Consider the following 21628-nt stretch of genomic DNA (forward strand, 5'->3'; position numbering starts at 1 on the left):
CTTGAGTATTGTGAACAGTTTTGGGCCCCTCATCTTAGAAAAGATGTGCTGCATTGGGGAGGGTCCAGAGGAGGTTCACAAGGATGATTCCAGGAATGAAAGGGTTATCATACAAGGCATGCTTGATGGCTCTGGGTCTGTACTCACTGGAATTCAGAAGGACAAGGGAGGATCTCGTTGAAACCTTTCGAATGTTGAAAGGCCCAGACAGAGTAGATGTGGAAAGGATGTTTCCCGGGGTGGGAGAGCCTAGGTCAAGAGGGCACAGCCTCAGAATAGAGGGGCACCCTTTCAAAACAGAGATGCAGAGAAACTTCTTTTGCCAAATGGTGGCAGATTTGTGGAAGTTGTTGCCACATGCAGCTGTGGAGGCCAGGTCGTTGGGTGTATTTAAGGCAGAGACTGACAGGTTCTTGATTGGACATGGCATCAAAGATTACTGGGAGAAGGCTGGGAACTGGGTTGAAGAGGAGAAAAAAAAAAGGATCAGCCGTGATTGAATGGCAGAGCAGACTCAATGGGCCAGATGTCCTAATTCTGCTCCTATGTCTTATGGTATGGCTCGAAGGACCAGAAAGACCCATTCTGCTTTCTCTGTATATAAATAGAAAGTAGTGAGAAACTCAAATAATAGCTGGCTGTGCTTCAAAGGTAGACGGCATCATGTCCCGTGAAACACAGCTTCTTCCTCAAGTTTCAATTCACGATATACCAAGTATTTAAGAAGGGCATCAGCATGAGTGAAAGTGTGTTTTGTTTTTTGAAACTACTTAATGAATAGTGACTAAAAAGGAAGGTCGCCTGTGGTTGCCTTGTCATGCTAATAGTCTTTTCAGTAGTTCAAGAATTCTAATTCAGCGCACCAAAAATAAAAGGTCGTTATAGCAAATTATTAGTTGAATCTGGGTTTGCTGGCAGCTCAGTTTATCACCATGTCCGTGATTTCCATGCAAATTCCCAACCTGATGAATCATAAATAACCAGTGTTTTTTTCCTTATGAAATTTTCAGGACAGCGTAAAGTAGTAGTGGGCATGAATTTAATCAAGTGAATACTGTAATAGACTGAAGGCAGCAACTCCTGATCATTGTTCCCTGTAGCTGACAGGAAAACATATCACCACCACCTATGTACTGGGATTCAGCTCACACATCTTCTTTCAGTCATTCTGATTCGCAGTTCTTTTTCTTCTTGTCCGTGTGTGATTGTGTTCTCCTGTTTTCTCGGCGGGTACTCTATTAATATGGCTGGGTTTCCCAATAATCCAGCACTGAATGCTACAATGACAAAGGTCATGGTTAGAAACAGCGTCATATTGCATGTTGTTCTATTTCTGTTGTAGTTTGTCCCATTCTTACAGAGCAGGACTAATGAAATGACTATAAGTGTTTAAGTTTATATAATAGATACAACAGTGTGACAGGTCGTTTAATAGAATACACCCTGTATAATGAATGACCTGGGAAACTACTTCTTGCTTTTTAAACACAAAATAATCTGCTGATGCTGGGGTCAAAGCAACACACACATGGCCTCCTCTACTGCCATGATGAGGCTAAACTCAGGATGGAAGAGCAACACCTCATATACCGTCTAGGTAGTCTCCAGCCCCTTGGTATGAACATAGAATTCTCCAACTCCCGGTAATTCCCTCCCCGTCCCTTCCCCTATCCCTATGTCACTTTGCCCCCTCCCCCAGCTGCCTATCACCTCCCTCATGGTTCCGCCTCCTTCTACTGCCCACTGTGTTTTCCCCTGTTCTTTCTTCACCTTTCCTGCCTATCAACTCCCTGCCTCCCCTCTCCCACCCCTTTATCTTTCCCCTTACTGGTTTTTCACCTGGAACCTACCAGCCTTCTCCTTCCCACCCTCCCCCCACCTTCTTTATAGGACCTCTGCCCCTTCCCTCTACAGTCCTGACGAAGGGTTCCAGCCCAAAACGTAGACTGATCTTTTCCATGGATGCTGCCCGACCCACTGAGTTCCTCCAGCGTGTTGTGACTTCTTGCTTTTTGGCTTTGCATTGAATTTTATGGAAGGGCTGGGGACAATACTGATGAAAGCTGTGAAACCTTTACTCCTTCCTAGGACTTATTTGAGGTCAGTTTTGGTGAGGCAAATAACTGAAAATTCAATTATCCCAAAGTACTTATTACCTATGGAGGCATGACAGGTACTGGCTAATCAATGGGAATACTTTGATGGAGCCTGAATCCAGATGCTGGCTAGCCTTAGACCCAGTTGTCCAGGATTTGAAATCAAATCCCTCCCAGCCCTCCCTCACAAAACAGACGACTTGTGGCAAAACACATATGGAACAATTGCATTTACATATTTTTTTTTGCAAATGAACTTCATTTATCACTTTGCATTAATGGTGGATGATGTGCATTAATCTTTCATCGAACTCTGGTAAGCATAGCTGTTCGAAAGGGCATGGTTGTCCTTGTACACAAGTCACTGAAAGCTACCAGTCCTGCCGAAGGGTCATGGCCCAAAATGTCGACTGTACTTTTTTCCATAGATGCTGCCTGGCCTGCTGAGCTCCTCCAGTATTTTGTGTGTGTTGCTTGGATTTCCAGCATCTGCAGATTGTCTCTTGTTTGTGACTGGAAGCTACCATGCAGGTGCACTGGCAGTTACGAAGTTAAAAGATATACTGGCTGTTATCATGAGAGGATATAGAACAAGTGTATTTCATCTTTTCCTTGGGCAACTCACCCAGGAGGACCTGCTCCTACTTCAGCTTTGTGGGTTCTGAGATGCAAAATGTTGGAACCACAAATTCTTCCACTTGGAGGGTAAAGGTGACTGATGGGTGCAAGGTTGTGAAGTGGTCCATGCTTTCTAACATTTGCAATTATACAGGACCATGGGAAAAACCAAACTTTAATGTGTTGTATGTAATTACATTTACCATAACTAAAGAAGGGTATGTTTGCTACAGAGTGGGTAGATCAAAGATCCATCAGGTTGGTTCTTGGTCTGTAAGATGAAAGTTCAAAGTAAATTTTATTATTAAAATACATGTATATGTCACCATATTCAACTTTGAGATGCATTTTCTTGTGGGAATACTCAGTAAATCTATAGAATAGTAACTACAACAGAATCAATGAATGACCACCAAACTAAGGCTTTCAACCAGAGTGCAGAAGACAACAAACTGTGCAAATGAAAAAAGAAGAAACAATAACATAAATAAATAAGCAATAAAATATAGAGGGCATTAGATAAAGAGTCTTGAAAGTGAGTCTTTTGGTTGGTGGAAACATTTCAATGATGGGGCAAATGAAGTCAAGTAATGTTATCCCCTTTGTTCAAGTGTCTGATAGTCAAGGGGTTGTAACAGCTTCTGAAACTGGTGGTGTGGATCCTTAAGCTCTGTACCTTCTTCCTGATGGCGGCAGCGAAGAGGAGAGCATATCCTGGATGGTGGGGGTCCCTGATGGTAGATGCTGCTTTCCTTTGACAGCGTTCCATGTAGATGTGCTCAGTGTTTTGGAGGGTGCTATTCATGATGGACTGGGCCGTATTACTACTTTTTGTAGAATTTTCCTTTCAAAGGCATTTGTGTTTTGAATATGAGGGGATATTAGAATTCAAAAGAAGTAGAGGTGTGGTACGAAATTCTACAGCAGCTTGACAGTCAATTCTGGGATGGTATTTCCCTTAGCCAAGGAATCTAGAACTGAAGATCAAAACAGAGGGAAGGCCATAGAAGACTGAAATGAAGAGAAGTTTCTTCAAGAAATAATTGGTGAATCTTTGTAATTCTGGACCTCCGAGTGTAAAGGAAGCTCCATTATCAACTGCAGTCAAAACAGAAGTAGCTAGAAACCAAATACTAAATGATTAATAGATACAGGGGAAAGAGCAGGAAAGTGGAAACGAGAAAGATCAGCTGTGATCTTGTAGAGGGAAGAGCAGACTGGGGGAAGGAGTTTGGGTGTCAAATGGCCAACTTGAGCTCCTAGTGTTTGCATTCATATATACCATCACTTATTTTCTGCAGTCATTATTTTATTAAAAAACCTTTACATGCACTCCAAATCAATGTTGACTCTCGTTTTCTGCAATCATCCCCTCTTTACCCTGAATATTTTCAGGAGTATGTAACACAAAACTGTTTTTAAGGAATTATGAAAGCAATCACTGTTTGAAGATGTGATTTTTGAGGCCAATTGCAATTTTTGCAGTTACTAAAGCAGATATTCGCAGGCTTAATCTACAGATTCAGTTTAGGATAAAATTTCAAGCATAGTTGGAGGGAAGCAGATAGGGAATTACAGTGGTGTGAGCAAGTGTGGGTGAGTCTGAAGGCGAATTAATAAACTTTACTTAAATGGATGTTCCTTGTGTCATTTGTAATGGAAGTCTTGGTGACTTGCTGACTTCTCCTTTAAGCCATTCGGAAGCCAGCTTCGTAGGTACATTGAAGACTGCCGGCTGTTCCTGCTTGACAGCCGAATTCAGACAACTAGTATGTCATTGAAAAAATCTTGTGGTGGTGAACAAGTGTGCACTCCATATGACTAGACATCACTGCAGATGGCCAGGATCTACTGTGCACTACAAGTGGTGGACCGTGGAATGCAAAATAAAATTTGGCTGCTTGATTCTGAATAATAAAATCCCTGTCATTCAGAATCACTCTTTGTGGGATAATTGTCTATCTTCCTTTAGTGGAAAAGTTTGATTTAGATTTGTACAGTTTGTTGAATTACAGCTTCCATGAGAAAAGTAATCGTGCATATATTTTGAAGCATTCAAGCACTTGACATAACTGATATATTTGAGGTACCATCGAGATTAGAATCTCACATTAGAAACCACATTGCTACTTACCCACTTAATTGTGTGAGGGAGCCATGTTAATTATAAAGTCCATTGCAATTGTGCATAAGCAGAATCCATTGAAAGCTTTTTATTTCTGTTTGCTGCACTCATGTTTAATGGATAGACTTAGAGTGTGCTTGATGGACCTTTCGTAGTCCAACAGAAATGGTCTATTCAAGTGAACAGACATGAGAGTAGTGTGAGAACATTCAATGCAGTCATGATTAGAATTAATTTGTCATATTTTTGATGGCAGTATGCTGTAATGTAAGTCATATTTAGAGTCATAGAGAAGGATAGCACAGAATCAGGCCCTTCGGCATGTCTAGTCCATGCTGAAACAATTTAAGTGACCTACTCCCATTGACCTGCACCAGGACCATTGCCCTCCATATCCCTACTCTCCATGTACTATCCAAACTTCTCTTAAATGCTGAAATCAAGCTTGAATGGATCATTTGTCCCAGAAACTCCTTCCACTTACTCATGACCATCTGAGCGAAAATGTTTCCCCTCATGTTGCTCTTTAACTTCTCACCTTTCACACTTAACCCATAACCTCTGGTTGTAGTCCCACCTAACCTCAGTGGAAAAAGCTTACTTCAATTTACTCTGTCTCTACCCCTCATAGTTTTGAATAACTCTATCAAATCTACTCTCAATCTACTAAGTTCTAAAGAATACAGTCCTAACCTATTCAATCTTTCCTTATAACTCAGGTCCTCTAGACCTGGCAACATCCTTGTAAATTTTCTCTGCACTCTTTCAACCTTGTTTACATCTTTCCTGTAGTTAGGTGACCAAAACTGCACACAATACTCCAAATTAAGCCTCAGCAACATCAACATAACATTCCATTATTTAGTCAGCAGTAGTTAATTACTGGTGGAAACAATAACGGAGTTGTTTGTGAGTTGCTGGAAATATGTTCATATTTACTGTATATTTAATATGTCGATAAATTAATTGCATTCTAGTTTCTTGATGTTAACTTCGTGTTTTTCACCCACAACTCTCTTGTGCTTATAATCTAATGCACTATCTCTCTTTTGAAGGATATTGTGCAACAATAGATAAGGTTAGAAGTTCTGTGGAAGAAACAATGAAAGCTTAAAGGATCTGAAGACTGTCAAGATTATAATTGTTAATTAAATAAAGAATGGAAATAAGCATAATAGGAATGAGCATGAATCCATGTTACAGTAAAACAAAAGAGGTAGTGTAGTTATCTTTGCAATGCAGTGAAGCAAATTATTAAAGTTATGATTTCTACTCGGTGTATGATTTGATATCCATGCATCTAATTTCACAATTCAAGATTGTTTATTGTCATTCTTCAATAGATGAGAATAAACAGCGCCTTTATTTCCTGCGGAGCATCAAGAAAGCTCACCTCTGTCCCAGGCTACTGAAGGACTTTTATCGCTGTACCAGTGAGAGCATTCTCACCAACTGCATCTGAGTGTGGTATGGCAATTGTCCCATATCGGACCGCAAAGCACTCCAGCGGGTGGTGAAAACTGCCCGGCGGATTATCGGCACCCAATTGCCCACCATTGAGAACATCTACCATAAACGCTGCCTGAGTGGGGCGAAAAGCATTATTAAAGATGCATTTCACCCTAACCATGGACTTTTATACTTTCCTCCCATCTGGTAGGCGCTACAGGAGCCTCCGCTCCCGCACCAGCAGGCACAGGAAGAGCTTCTTCCCTGAGGCTGTGACCCTGCTGAACCTCACATCACAGCGTTAAGCAGTATTGCACCCATATTGTACTGTCTCAGTACTTTTATATTTGTGTGCTGTAGCACTTACTTTTTACTTGCAGTTATTTTGTAAATAATACTATTCTTTTGCACTTCTGGTCAGATGCTAATTACATTTCATTGGCTTTGCATCTGTACTCGGCATAATGACAATAAAGTTGAATCTAATCTAATCTAATCTAAAAGGAGAACAAAATGACTGTTACTCTGGGTCCAGTAGAGCATAAAAAACATAAGAAGAATAAAAACACAATTTAAAAAACAGAGAAAAATCCAACATATATAATCTACCCGATAAACACAAGGTACATGTAACTGTTTGAATATGGCTTTATATATATATAGGTGGTTGCTATCCACCTGTCTCAAAGGAAAATGGGTGATAATCATCATCATTACGACCTTGGGTGGAAGATACGAAGATCCTGAGATGCCCAGTTATCAAGATCCCCCTCTCGGCCTCACCAGCGGAGTCCAAAGGAAAGCTTGTGAAGCAATATGCTTGGCTGCGGGAGCTGCCAGAAGGGTTTTCAATGACTCCAGCTGCCTTAGGGGTTCCACTCCATACTTGCTGTCTGGGTTTACTCCCATAGCTAAGGATATATATTTATATAGAAGATGAGCTTCTACACATAGTATAATTGTATGTACATGAAGATGAAGGAGTATCTGTACATAAAGCAACTGACAAGAAATGATAAAGTGACAAAATGACTCTTGGAAAGAGGAACTCTACTAAGTTGCAGAAAGGCATATGATTGACCATCAGTGTAGGTATGAGGTGTGGAGCGTAAGTGCGATTTATGGTGCATGAGGGAGAGGGATCAAAGGTGCTGAGGGGCTGTGGAAAGGAATAGCCGATGTGTACTGGTGGTGGGTGGAGAGGGTTAATGGGCATAATTGTGTTGATCAGCCTGACAGCTTGAGCTTTAATTTGGGTTTTATATAAAATTTATGAATTAAAAATTTTTAAGTATAGATATAAAAAAATAATCACAGCTGAGACATTTACGAGTCCTGGATGTCTTGAAATAACCCAGACAGGGGAAAAAAAAGTCACCTCAGTGGTCTAATTGCGAAAGTGAATATACTTCTGGTAGAGGTGGAGAGCCAATCTCAAATGCTGTAAAGATTAATGCTTTTGAGGGAAAAGAAAATACAATATAATGATTTGGAGTATGAAAGAATAAAATTTTAATTGATAGCTTCCATATGGGATTTTGCACTAGAATAATCTTAACATGAAAATGTATGGTGGAATAACTGAAAGTGTGAAGACTATGAATAATACAAGTGAAAATGGAGAAGAGACATTGGAAGGAAGCAGGGAAGATTTCAGTTTGCTTTGGTGAGATTGAACCTCAAGGGCAGCTGTGAAGGAAATATTATCTCAATGGGGATATTTTCATATTATCTGGATTGTGAGCATATACTGCATACAGCATATTATTGATTAAAGCTATTCTAATTACATAATTAAAATGCAGACTTAATTAGTTAGCCATATGCAACATGTTGATAGGGATGTCATGTAAGATTAATTCATCTTTGGACCTGTGAAGGTTAATGGATAGGAAACTCTGCAGTTGCAGGTATAACAGCCAGAGCCTACTCAGTTGAAAATAGGGGCTTCTACTAGTAATAATGAGCAATGATGCCTAAATAAGTAATGTGTGATACACTTGACAAAGTCGATGCATTGCCAGCTAATTTGACATGGTGCTGCATGTACCCTGGAAATTGAAATGGAATGTATTCTTAAGATAAAGAGGAGTAAGATTTTTGATTTGCCAAGGTATTTCAAACAGTATTTTAGTAATGTATAATGCTTTTTTAAAATTTGCAGACAGTATTATTGCACATTTTAATTATTTTCTAAATAGTGAAATATTCATTGGTTTTGGAAACAAGGAGGTTGAATTGGTTGAGGGGTTACATTTTCTCTGAATCACAACCTACAATGGTAGAGCATCATCACTGACTATGGAAGCATTGACTGGGGACAGTAATTACAATGTGACAAGGTTGCAGAGGGAATTTCCAGCAGAAACATGAAATTTTAAGTAAATGTTGACAGCAGGAGGTTTGTTCAGAAGTGACATTTCCGAAATATTCCGGAAGCAATCCATATCTAGCCATATAACACTATAGGCTTCAGCAAGACATACACGTAGAAAATGGCAGATTTCTCATATCTACAAATGTCACAGATAAGCTAACCATCATTTCTTGCAGTGGGAAATATTATAGGCGAGAAATTATATGAAACAGCAATTAAGTTGGATTGAGTAATCGATTGGAAACCACACTGAACACAGAGTTTCATCTCAACAGTCCTAGAAAATATTAATTTAACATTCTTTCTTCTCCATTTTGTACTGGAGTTGTCTTTTGTTAGTTATATCACTGTGTTTCCCCCAGACATTGCAGCTACAACACTCCGGCCAGACATGGTCCTGTGGTCCACAACAGCCAAGCTGGCATGTCGTGGAATTGACAGTACCATGGGAAGATGGTGTCGAAGAAGCTTATGAGAGTAAAAAGACCAAGAACTCTGAACTAGCAACTGAAGCTGCCCAGAATGGCTGGAAGACCAAGATTTTCCCTGTAGAAGTGGGATGCAAGGGATTCGTTGCTACATCTATGACCAGTCTATTGAAGAAGATGGGGGTGAGGGGTCACTCCCTCCAACAAGCAATCAAGTCCTTGTCAAATGCAGCAGAAGAAAGCAGCAATTGGATTTGGATTAAAAGGAAAGACAACAACTGGGCTGCAAGATGAAGACAGGAGGGTATGGAACTGAGGGGGTTGTATCTGGGACACCAGGTAGCACCGCTGAGCCCTCTGGAGACGTCGTGGGCTTATCAACGAAATGCCAAAGAAGGAGGGTGCCCACCTGATGACCCCGATGACGTACGTACCCTCCCTCCTTGTCACCACTCCAAACCCACTGCCAACATTGCGAGTGCCAACTTACCATAGGGATTGAAACATCAAGTCCTAGTAGCTCTACCATCACTGGGTAAGAAGTACCCAATACGTCTGCTGCAAAGCAGCTTCAATAAACTCATAAGGAGCAAGAGATTCTTCTGTACCAATAAAGTTGCCCTGCAATATTTCATGTAAATGAAGAAGACTTTTTTTGCATTTATTATGTAATAAAGCCCATCTCCTGTTCCAGCTGTCTAAGTTGAGTGAGCAGAACTATCATTTAGGTAGGGAGTGTTGTTGTGGAGAAAGCAGAAGGAACACAAGGTTGGGGAGACATTATTCATAGAGTTAAATCAAGGCATTAAGAGCTGGCAACTCTACAAACTTTGAAAAGTGATTACTTTCCCAATAAAATGTTATTGTGTAGTAGACACAAAGTTAGTTCTGTGTGGTAGAACATCTTGGCCCAAATATAATAGAATATAAAAACAGCTATGATCAAAGTGAAATCAATTATAAGTCAGGAGGAATGGAATCTTTGCTGCCAATGAAAGTAGTAAAGATGGGTAAGTAGGAATGTAAGTTCATAGTCTTAACAAGTAGCTGGCAGTAGAAATGTACTACCATACCAGAAAATTATATGCATAAAGCATCACTCAGTGGGAAGGTACTACAAGAGCAAACAGAGTCCTTTCCAAGACATCAGACAAGGCTAGACGGGCTAGGTTTGGCAGTCAGGGTAGATCCTTCAAAGGAACCTGGACTTCAGCAGTGAGGATGAGTGGTGGCAGGGTCTTAAACATACACTGGAGAAGTTATGCCTAGAACGTCTTTGAAGGAGTTTGTTTGCTGTCAGCAGAATCAGAGATCATCCACCTAGTCTGGAGAAATACATAAAGTTATAAAAGCAGGCAGTTCTTAGCAAGATAGAGTTCATTGAAACGTATAGGATAATGACTATTTCCAGGTTTAGAATGCTAATCTTGACTCCCGATGGAGTTCCCATACTTACTGCCATCTAAATTGGTCATGCTGCATGTTCAGTACAGAACTACTAGCTGTTGCTGGCAAAATCCAGATTATTATGCAGAGTGTTACTTCAGTGATGTAGCCTTCCTCCTCCGCGCCCACCTGCTATCACCATGGTAGGGAAATAACTTCAGGACAAATCCTGCATGAATTTAACAGAAGTGATGGCTCAGTTTCCTCAGGAATTAAAGGGTTACTACCTGAATAGACCATTTAAAAAAAAATGAGGTGATAAATAAGATTTTTTTATTGAAACAGATAAACAGAACAATGGGCCTTCCAAAGCAGTTCTTCAAAGAACTAAAAAGGCTGTAAAAATGTGGGATGCACTGACGAGGTGTGATTACTATGTTTGAAGACGGTGAATATGTTTGAAAAGTAAGAGGCCGATAAGGATAACAGCTGGTGCAGCTGGAAAACTGATAGAGCAGCCTTGATGATCCAAGTGACCTCATTCTGTTCCTATGATTAACTAACCGAGTTAATAATTAAGCCTCACGACTCATTTTAAACAAAAGATTGAATTTGGGTCCATTTATAAGATGAAGTTGTTGTAGTGCTCCAAATCAAAGGGAAGCTGCTTCATTAAAATCTCTTTTACATATGACAGTGCAGAATTATTTTGGCAGCATCATTTTTGGAATTGTCACAGAATAGAACTTATTAAGAAATGTTCATTGCTCTCTTAATTTAACATGTAAACCACATCACTTGTACTGTCACACCTCATTGCCAGTATTTTAAGTGTCTGTTACCAAATGCCTCTAGAAAATGAATCTCAAGTAGCATATGGTGACTTTGTTAATAAATTTGCTTTGAACCTTTAGGCTTTGAAGTAAAAATTTACTTCACCAATGCTCCCCCCAATTCCTTTCATTTCATGTATTTCTGCTCCCCATGTTAATTCCATCGCCTTAACCTGCAGTATCACACTCTCTCCACTAACCTTCCAATCTGTTGTTGCAGGTATCCTAACTTTGTTTACCCAACTGCTCCCTCACGATAAGTAGCTGGTCTCACAGTTCACCCCGCCACTTCTGATGAAAGGTTTCACCTCAAAATATTGACTGCATACTCCCTTCTATAGATGCTGCTTGGCTTGCAGAATTCCTCCAGTATTGTGTGTGTATTACTCAAGATTTTCAGCATTTACAGGATTGTGTTGGTCCAATCCTTTCACGTTTCCCCATGACCCAACTCTTACCACCTACACACAATGACTGTCCTACTTCATTACAATTGATGCCAGTGAACCCAATCCAAAGCCCCTTTCCACCTACACATCCCCATGCAAGCAAAGGTCAAATTGGTTCAATATCTGCCCAGTCTGGCGATGAAGGAATGGACAGTGTATTTTTCCAGTGCTAAACATTCTAGATCTTGAACTTGCTCTGAACTGAACACAATGAACATTTCAGCACACTCTTTAGGTAGAGTTGAATTTGTATGCCAGGATTTCTTAATAAAACTGATGACCCATATGTTTTAAAGAATTCAGATTTCCAGCATCTTGTCCAGAAATCTTATTTTTACAGTCAGGAAATTGGTGGTGTATAAATGAAATTGAAAGTATCAAATGATAGCTGCTGGGAGAAAGTAGATGATAGCATCCACTGTAGATGGAAATTCTCCAGGAATATCATAAAACTATTTTAGTTTATCAGTATAAAGGAAAGTAAACATTGTCATTTAATTAAGTTTGTAGATTAAGATAAAATTTTAACAAGCCACTTGTAGGATTTCTAGTAGGTGGAATTTCTTTAAAATATCACATCTATTTTTTGTACCTCAATGACCAGCATTATTTTGGAATCAAAAGATAAAATATTATTGTGGTATGTTGCTAACTTGGATAAAAATATAGTGAGCCTGCATAATAGCATAAAACCAAGCCAACAATTTCCATCCTGAAAATTGTGCACCACATTCAAATCAAAAGTCCATGACTCCCCTCATCATGATCTTGTTTTTTTGTTTGCTTCCTCTTTTAGCATCCACTTTAAAGTTTTCCACACAGAATCTGTTCATGATGTTCTGAAGGTTTGGGATGGACCACTGGAGAGTGGCATTCTGCTGCGGGAGATGAGTGGATCCGCAATGCCTCCAGACATCCAAAGCACGTTCAATTCCATCACGCTGCAGTTTGACACAGACTTCTTCACCAGCAAGCAGGGCTTTTCCATTTCTTTTCAAGGTATGTGAGAACTAGAATGAAGTTATCAATCTAAGCTGCTCTCTGACTTTATGACCATCACTGTCCCCAGTGGTGGATACTTCCTGCCCATTACACCACTGGTGTTTAGGACCGCAATGAAGCCCCCCTTTCTCTGGTGTCTAGGGCTTCCTGTGTCATGTCAGTCGCTTCCTCTTGGTTTTCACTACTGTCAGTCATCCAAGTCCTGATAGAGACTCAGGAATACTGTTGCATTCAGATGTAGAAGGATTCTTCATTGCAGTTTCTGTAACAATTTTGTTTTACCTGCCAGAGTTGTTAGTCCTGAGCTGAAACCCCCTGAACCTGGAGGACTCTTAGTCTGACCTCTACCCTTTGACCTGTTTGGGCATGGGTGACCCTACCAAGAGCCAAAGCCTAAATCTCTGAATCCAGCCCACACAGCTCTCTGGGTCATTGAGGCGCACAATCCTCCAAGTCCAATGACAAGGTTGTGGGTCCTCTTGTCAACAGTGGTTACTTTATTTTAAATGTATGAATCTCTCTAGTTACGTACACCGTTGTTGAGGTCAGCATTTCTTTCGTATTCCTGAACTGTTCTTCGGAAGGTAACGGTGAGCTGTCTTTTGAACAGTTGCAGAACTTTTATTCGTCCAAAGGCTTTGGGGTAGGGTCCTCCAAGATTTAGATCTATCTGGTGCCAATTTAAGGACATAAAGTCTCCTTCTCTTTGAAGTGGTGGTTGTCCATCGTGTCCAACAATGACAGGAAACCTGCGTGGGGGAGTTTTTAAAATGGAAAAACTGTTTCACTGGTGCAATTCCACTCTCTTGACCTCAGAAGTCCCGGTCCAGTGGTATGAACAAATGTTACAAGCTAGGATCTTCCTTGGTTGCAGAGGATAACCACAATGTCTTCTGTGCCTGGTTGTGACCTCCTCTCTCCATGTCTTCAGAGCCATTGGATCTCACTGCAGATCTCATCCACCCAGTCTGCTGGAGATGACCTCACATGCTAGTACAGGCATGTCCCTGTCTCAGCAGGGTATGATGCCCACCAGCTACCCTCACGTGGTTTAGCCGACCTGTCAAACCAGTGTACCGGGGTACAGTTGATATCACCTGCAAACAGCTCCTCGGAGCTGCAGTTGAGAGCTGAGTGTCTGGTCAGTGAAGTACATCCTGTCAAAACATTGATTCCCATCTTGTTGACTGACTATATTTGGAATTTCTTTGCACTGCTAATATACAAATCTGAATCTTAAAGATATTTAAGATGTCTCTTTGAAGGTTTCCTTTAATTTTTGTTTTACATTAATAAGCTGGATGAATGCAGTGATGGTACTGTGAACAAGTTTGCAGATGATACAAGGAGAGGTAAACGGGCAGGTAGAGTTGGCGGAGGGAGGAAATCTGCAGACAGATTTGGGCAGGTTGAAAATGGGCAAAGTGGTGGTAGATTGAATGCAGTAAAGGAAAGTGTGAACTTATACAGCTAGGTAGGAAGTGTTGTTGTGGAGAAAGCAGAAGGGACTTAGGGTTGGGGAGACATTATTCATAGAGTTAGATCAAGGCATTAAGAGCTGGCACTGAGTCACAATCGGCAACTCTACAAACTTTGAAAAGTGATTATTTTCCCATAATAGACACAAAGATAGCTCTGTAAGGTAGAACATCTAGGCCCAAATATAATAGAGTGTAAAAACAACTGTGATCAAAGTGACACACATCAAAGTTGCTGGTGAACGCAGCAGGCCAGGCAGCATCTCTAGGAAGAGGTGCAGTCGACGTTTCAGGCCGAGACCCTACGTCAGGACTGATCAAAGTGAGATCAATTATAAGTCAATAAACAATAGACAATAGGTGCAGGAGTAGGCCATTCGGCCCTTCGAGCCAGCACCGCCATTCACTGTGATCATGGCTGATCATTCACAATCAGTACCCTGTTCCTGCCTTCTCCCCATATCCCTTGACTCTGCTATTTTTAAGAGCTCTATCTAACTCTTTCTTGAAAGAATCCAGAGAATTGGCCTCCACTGCCTTCTGAGGCAGAACATTCCACAGATCCACAACCCTCTGTGTGAAAAAGTTTTTCCTCAACTCTGTTCTAAATGGTCTACTCCTTATTCTTAAACTGTGGCCTTTGGTTCTGGACTCCCCCAGCATCGGGAACATGTTTCCTGCCTCTAGCGTGTCCAATCCCTTAATAATCTTGTATGTTTCAATCAGATCCCCTCTCATCCTTCTAAATTCCAATATATACAAGCCCAGCCGCTCCAATCTTTCAACGTATGACATTCCCACCATCCCTAGAATTAACCCAGTGAACCTACACTGCACTCCTTCTATAGCAAGAATGTCCTTCCTCAAATTTGGAGACCAAAACTGCACACAATACTCCAGGTGGGGTCTCACCAGGGCATTGTACAACTGCAGAAGGACCTCTTTGCTCCTATACTCAACTCCCCTTGTTATGAAGGCCAACATGCCATTAGCTTTCTTCACTGCCTGCAGTACCTGTATGCTTACTTTCAGTGACTGATGAACAAGGACACCCAGATCTTGTTGTACTTCCCCTTTTCCTAACTTGACACCATTCAGACAGTAATCTGCCTTCCTGTTCTTGCCACCAAAGTGGATAACCTCACATTTACCCACACTAAACTGCATCTGCCATGCATCTGCTCACTCACCCAACCTGTCCAGGCCACCCTGCATTCTCATAGCATCTTCCTCACATTTCACACTGTCACCCAGCTTTGTGTCATCTGCAAATCTGCTAATTTTACTTTTAATCCCTTCATCTAAATCATTAATGTATATTGTAAATAGCTGTGATCCCAGCACTGAGTCTTGCGGTACCCCACTAGTCACTGCCTGCCACTCTGAAAAGAACCCATTAATTCCTACTTTTTGCTTCCTGTCTGCCAACCAATTTTCTACCATGTCAGTACCCTACCCCCAATACCATGTGCTCTAATTTTGCCCACTAACCTCCTGTGTGGGACCTTATCAAAAGCTTTCTGGAAGTCTAGGTACACTACATCCACTGGCTTTCCCATGTCCATTTTCATAGTCACATCCTCAAAAAATTCCAGAAGATAAGTCAAGCATGATTTTCCCTTCGTAAATCCATGCTGACTCGGACCTATCCTGCTACTGCTATCCAAATATGCCACTATTTCATCTTTTATAATTGACTCCAGCATCTTCCCCACCACTGATGTCAGACTAACTGGTCCATAATTGCCTGTTTTTTCTTCCCCTCCTTTCTTAAAAAGTGGGATAACATTAGCTATCCTGCAATCCACAGGAACTGATCCTGAATCTATAGAACGTTGGAAAATGATTACCAATGCATCCACAATTTCTAGAGCCACCTCCTTAACTACCCTGAGATGCAGACCATCAGGCCCTGGGGATTTATCAGCCTTCAGTCCCATCAGTTTACCCAACACCATTTTCTGCCTAATGCGTATTTCCTTCAGTTCCTCCGTTGTCCTAGGTCCTCTGGCCATTATCACATCTGGGAGATTGTTTGTGCCTTCCCTAGTGAAGACAGATCTAAAGTACCTGTTCAGCTCATCTGCCATTTCCTTGTTCCCCATAATAGTTTCACCCGTTTCTGTCTTCAAGGGCCCAACTTTGGTCAGGAAGAATGGAATCTTTGCTGCCAATGCAAGTAGTAAAGATGGGCATTGGTAAGCAGGAATGGAAGTTCATAGTCTTAACGAGTAGCTGACAGTAGAAATGTGCTACCATACCAGAAAATTAATTACATAAAGCATCATTCAGTAGGAAGGCACTACGAGAGCAAACAGAACCCTAGCCAAGACATCAGACAAGACTAGATGGACTTACACAGTTTGGTAGAAAGAATAAATGTATAATTTCTAAATGGGGAGAAGATACAGAAATCAGAGATTTAGGATTTGGAAGTCATAGTTCAGGATTCCCTTAAGGTTAACTTGTAGGTTGACTTGATTAAATGACAAAGCAGACATAATGGGCTTATTCTGTCTTATGATCTTAATATGTGTGGGCACGTGGCCAAGTGGTTAAGGCATTGGACTAGTGACCTGAAGGTCGTGAGTTCGAGGCCCTGCCGAGGCAGCGTGTGTGTCCTTGAGCAAGGCACTTAACCACACATTGCTCTGCGACGACACTGGTGCCAAGCTGTATGGGTCCTAATGCCCTTCCCTTGGACAACATTGGAGACTTGCAGCATGAGCAACTGCTGGTCTTCCGTACAACCTTGCCCAGGCCTGCGCCCTGGAGAGTGAATACTTTCCAGGCGCAGATCCATGGTCTCGCAAGACTAACGGATGCCTTTAGGTCTTAATATACTTTCCATTAAAATATAAAACGAAGCTCTTAGTGGCAATGTAGAAAACATAAATTTTTTGTGTAATATGAAATATTATGTATAATTTTGATTTTAACACTCTTGAAAACTGAAAAATGAACTTATGACTTTAAATAAGTAAACATGGGGTTGAATTGCAATCTCTCAGAACTAGGGAACAGAATGCATTTGGGAATCAAAGTTTATGATCTTCCCTCACCATCAAAACAGCTCATTTTGTCAAATTTCACAGTAATTTCAAATCTCAGTTAAACTACATTACAGTAATACTCATTAAGAAAATAGGGAAATGATTGGATGTGAAATCCTTATTCAGTTTCTGTCAGCAGATTGGGTGAATGTTAACCTGCTAATGCTGTTCTGTTCAAGTTTGAAACAAAATCTACTAAAATGCTTACTAGTCAATCATCGGTTCTTACTTTATGAAGCATCAAAATAATCAGACATGGAGAGAGGTATTCATTATTTGGTTTTAAAATTGTTTGAAAATGGAAATTTTTATTTTATAGTGTTGTTTCTCCCTCCAAGCCAGACTGTAAATTCAGAATCTTTCATTGCTCCGTACGTCAACTCAGCCATAGTTTGGTGACTATGTACTAGAGATATCTGTGTCCTTAATACATGTGAGATATTGAATCATTTGTGTTCCCCGGTATTCCATTCTCAAATTGTTCAGGAGTTTTAGGGAATTTCGAGGCTTAAGACTTCCTCAGTACCCTTAAACTTGCACAATCCATTTCTCTATTCTTGCGTACCCCCCCCCCCGCCCCCGAACTTTGGGATTCCATACTCTCTAGATTACTGCAGCTGTTCCAACAACATAGTGTAGCAGTTACAACACCAGCAACCCGGGTTCCGTTCTCGTCACTGCCCATAAGGAGTTGGACATTTTCCTTATGACTGCTGGGTTTCCTCTGGGTGCTCCAGTTTCCTCCCACATTCCAAAGATGCAGTATTTCTCTCAGCCTTACATATATTGTGTCTACCTAGGCAAGTAAATTATATTATATTGTATTTCAAACTATGACTTGTTCTGTCATGGCTTCCTCAAAATCATTAGTAGCTACAGCACTAAACTTTGCATGTGCACAAAGAATGTTCTTTGACAGCTGGCGAATCCAAGAAAATGCTGAGACAACAAATAAACTGCAGATGATGAAACCTAGAGCAACAAACAAACTTCAGAAGGAGTTCAACGGATTAAGCAGTATCTGTGGAGAGGAAGAGACATCTAATGTTTTGAGTCAAAATGTTTCATCTGGACCTGTCTTTTACCAATACAGATAAAGGCTCTTGACCTGAAATGTTGACTGTCTATTTACCTTCACAGTATAAACTGAGTTTCTCTAACATTTATTTTGCTCCAAATACCAATCTCACTGGGTTAGCTCATTCTTTAAAGATTCTCAACTGACCATTTATCTGTAGCTCAGGCTGTAGTGATTTCAGAAAGCAGTCAATCATCAATTTCTCAAGAGCAATCAATTTTAGATTTCCCAGCTGATACTACTTATGATTTTCTTCTTGAAAAGCAAGCTTTAGCATCGTGACTACATACACAAGTAGCCACTTGCTGCTCACCAACTATGTTTAAAATTAAATTTCAAGATACAGAGTTTCTGAAGTGGAGTTGCAATGAATATATGATTATTATTTTATTCAGTGTTTTGCAAGCCCTCATGGAAGAACTGATAATTATGGTAATGTCCTTGTGCTTGAGCTGGATAACCTAATTTTACAGTGTAGCAATAATTTAATATTCTGAGAAATGTTAACTTGCTAGTGCAGTGGATTAGAATATAGGTAGGTGGAATGCATTAACAAATACTTGCGTTTGTCAGAAGTATTTAATTTATATGATTACCAAAAGAAAAAATTAATTACAGTACTGCACTTTCGAAGAAAGCTCTTTTTTATTTCTATCTGAACCTATAGTTAGAATCTGTATAATTATTTAAAAGTTGTAGCTCATGCCCGGGCACAGAAAGGATTATGAAATCAAAAGAATGACAGAAATTTAAGAGGATTTAATTTTCCTCACCTATTCTATTCCAAATTTCATTCAGCACAATTGTGTCTATTCATTTCAACCTGAATTTGCCTAAGTAAGTCTCAAGGGAAACACAAAATGAATAACTTTTAAATTGAAACATGAGAGATGAAATACAGTTTAATCTGAATTGATGCACCTTTTTATGAAAGAGCACATATCTGTAGTCCAGAGATTCAGTGATGCTGAAAGAGCGCCTCATTTTTGAGTATGTCAAAAGAGAGTATTGTGATATTGTAAAAGGTGCTCCATTCTGCCATTTGGAAGCATAGTGCACCTTTCTGTTTCTTTGGAGCTGAAGTATTACTTTTGCAGGAGCAATATCTATAATCAAGGGAGTCTGCCTGGCAAAACTGATTTTTTTTACTGAGGTGTCACTCACAGTAGAAGGTCCAATAAAGCACTGATCAGGGCAGAGAAATTCTTTCATCTTGCATGTTTTCTTTATGCTACATGAAGGAATATATTCACAGACCTTTTGTGCATGAGTGACCAAGATCATTGGGATTGTTCAGATCCTCTGAGCATATAAATTGCTAACATACAGAGGTAACTATAGTTCTGCAGAGACAGCAAATGGGGTATGATGCATATTTTGACCTTGTGTAAAATAAGTTTGCTGGTAAATGGGAGTAGTGTGGGTGGAAAATAGATGGTCAGCATGAATAGGCCCTGTTTCTATTTTGTAGGACTCTATGACAGCGTTTTGCAGGATGAGATTTCATAAGACTAAGCCTCTCTGCCAGTTAAAGTAGATCAACCTTTCTTCCTTCATTTGTCATGTGCCATGTCGTATGACATAGGTGATCATGATTGGTCTCAGAAAATTCTTCTACAGAAGTGATTTGCCATTGAATTGGCATTATTTCATACATCCTTCATATACATAAGGAGAAAGAGTCTTTACATTACATTTCTGTCTGAATGTGCGATGTCCAAATTGTAGTAATTTGTAATAGATAGTATGTACGGTAAGATATACAACAGAACTGTTAACATAGCTTAGAAATACAATTGTGACAGTGTGAATTAATCAGTCTGATGGCCTGGTGGAAAAGCTGTCCCAGAGCCTGTTGGTCCTGGCTTTAATGCAGCAGTACCATTTCCTGAATGTTAGCAACTGGAGTAGTTTGTGGTTGGGATGACTTGGGTCCCCAATGATCCTTCGGGCCCCTTTTATGCACCTGTTGCTGTAAATGTCCTGAGTAGTGGGAAGTTCACTCACATCCACAGATGCCCTGGACTGTCTGCACCACTCTCTGCAGAGTCCTGTGTTTGAGGGAAGTACAGTTCCCATACCAGGCAGTGATACAGTCAGTTAGGATGTTCTCAATTGTACCCCTGTAGGATTTGGATTTGGGGACTCATACTGAACTTCTTCAACCGTCTGAGGTGAAAGAGACTCTGTTGTGCTTTTTTCACCATACAGCTGGTATGTACAGACCAAGTGAGGTCCTCGGTGATGTGTATACCAAGGAACTTAAAGCTGTTCACTCTCACAACTCCAGATCTATTGATGTCAATAGGGGTAAACCTGTCTCAGTTCCTGCTGTAGTCCACAACCAGCTCCTTTGTTTTTGTGACATTGAGGGAGAGGTTGTTTTCTTGACACCACACTGTTAGGGTGATGACTTCTTCTCTGACGGCTGCCTCGTTATTATTTGAGATAAGGCCAATCAACGTAGTATCATCTACAAATTTAATTAGCAGATTGGAGCTGTGGGTGGCAACACAGTCATGGGTATACGGAGAATAAAGGAGGGGGCTAAGAACACAACCCTGGGGGGTCTCCTGTGTTGAGGGTTAGAGGGGCAGAGGTGAGGGAGCCCACTCTTACCACCTGCCGGCGATCTGACAGGAAATCCAGGATCCAGCTGCACAAGGCAGGGTGAAGGCCGAGACCTCTGAGCTTCTTGTCAAGCCTGGAGGGAGTTATGATGTTGAATGCTGAACTGTAGTCCAAGAACAGCATTCTCACATAAGTATCCCTTCTCTCCAGGTGTGTAAGGACAGTGTGTAGAGCTGTGAATAGTGTCTTTACAAGGTGGGTGATCCCCCAACCGTTACCAATACTTTTCAGAGATTGTCTGCCTGACATCAGTCGTTGCATAGCTTGGATTTGTGATATGCACCAGTTGCTCATACAACATGCTAAGCAGGTGCTACACCTTGCCCAAGGATGACTTGCAGGCTAGCAGAGGGACGAAGTACTTTATACCTCCTTTGGTAGAGATGTATTTCCACCCTGCCACCCAAGACCAGTCTTACTTAGATTAAAATATGATGCATGTATCATCAGGCAGAAGATCTTTTGAGTCCCACATCATCTGACTAAAGGCTGATCATCTTCCAAACAAGCCTCTCGCTCAATCTTAACCTCAATGCCTCACTGCAAACTTCTTACCCATGCAAATGCCTGCAACAAAAATCTGCTGTGGACACATCACAAAGCATTGTCCTTGTAGAGTATTATT

The 21628-nt window shown here is 40.7% G+C and overlaps 1 protein-coding gene across 1 annotated transcript in view; it reads left to right on the plus strand.

Annotated features, from left to right (window-relative positions):
* Positions 1 to 21628, plus strand: part of csmd2 (CUB and Sushi multiple domains 2) — a 2031293-nt gene that overhangs the window by 1675480 nt on the left and 334185 nt on the right. Inside the window, exon 26 of the mRNA XM_063033882.1 lies at positions 12558 to 12760. Coding sequence (XP_062889952.1) covers positions 12558 to 12760 — 203 coding nt within the window. The remainder of the gene's footprint in view (positions 1 to 12557; positions 12761 to 21628) is intronic.

Source organism: Mobula hypostoma, chromosome 26 (genome assembly GCF_963921235.1).
Source record: "Mobula hypostoma chromosome 26, sMobHyp1.1, whole genome shotgun sequence".
NCBI lineage: Eukaryota > Metazoa > Chordata > Chondrichthyes > Myliobatiformes > Myliobatidae > Mobula > Mobula hypostoma.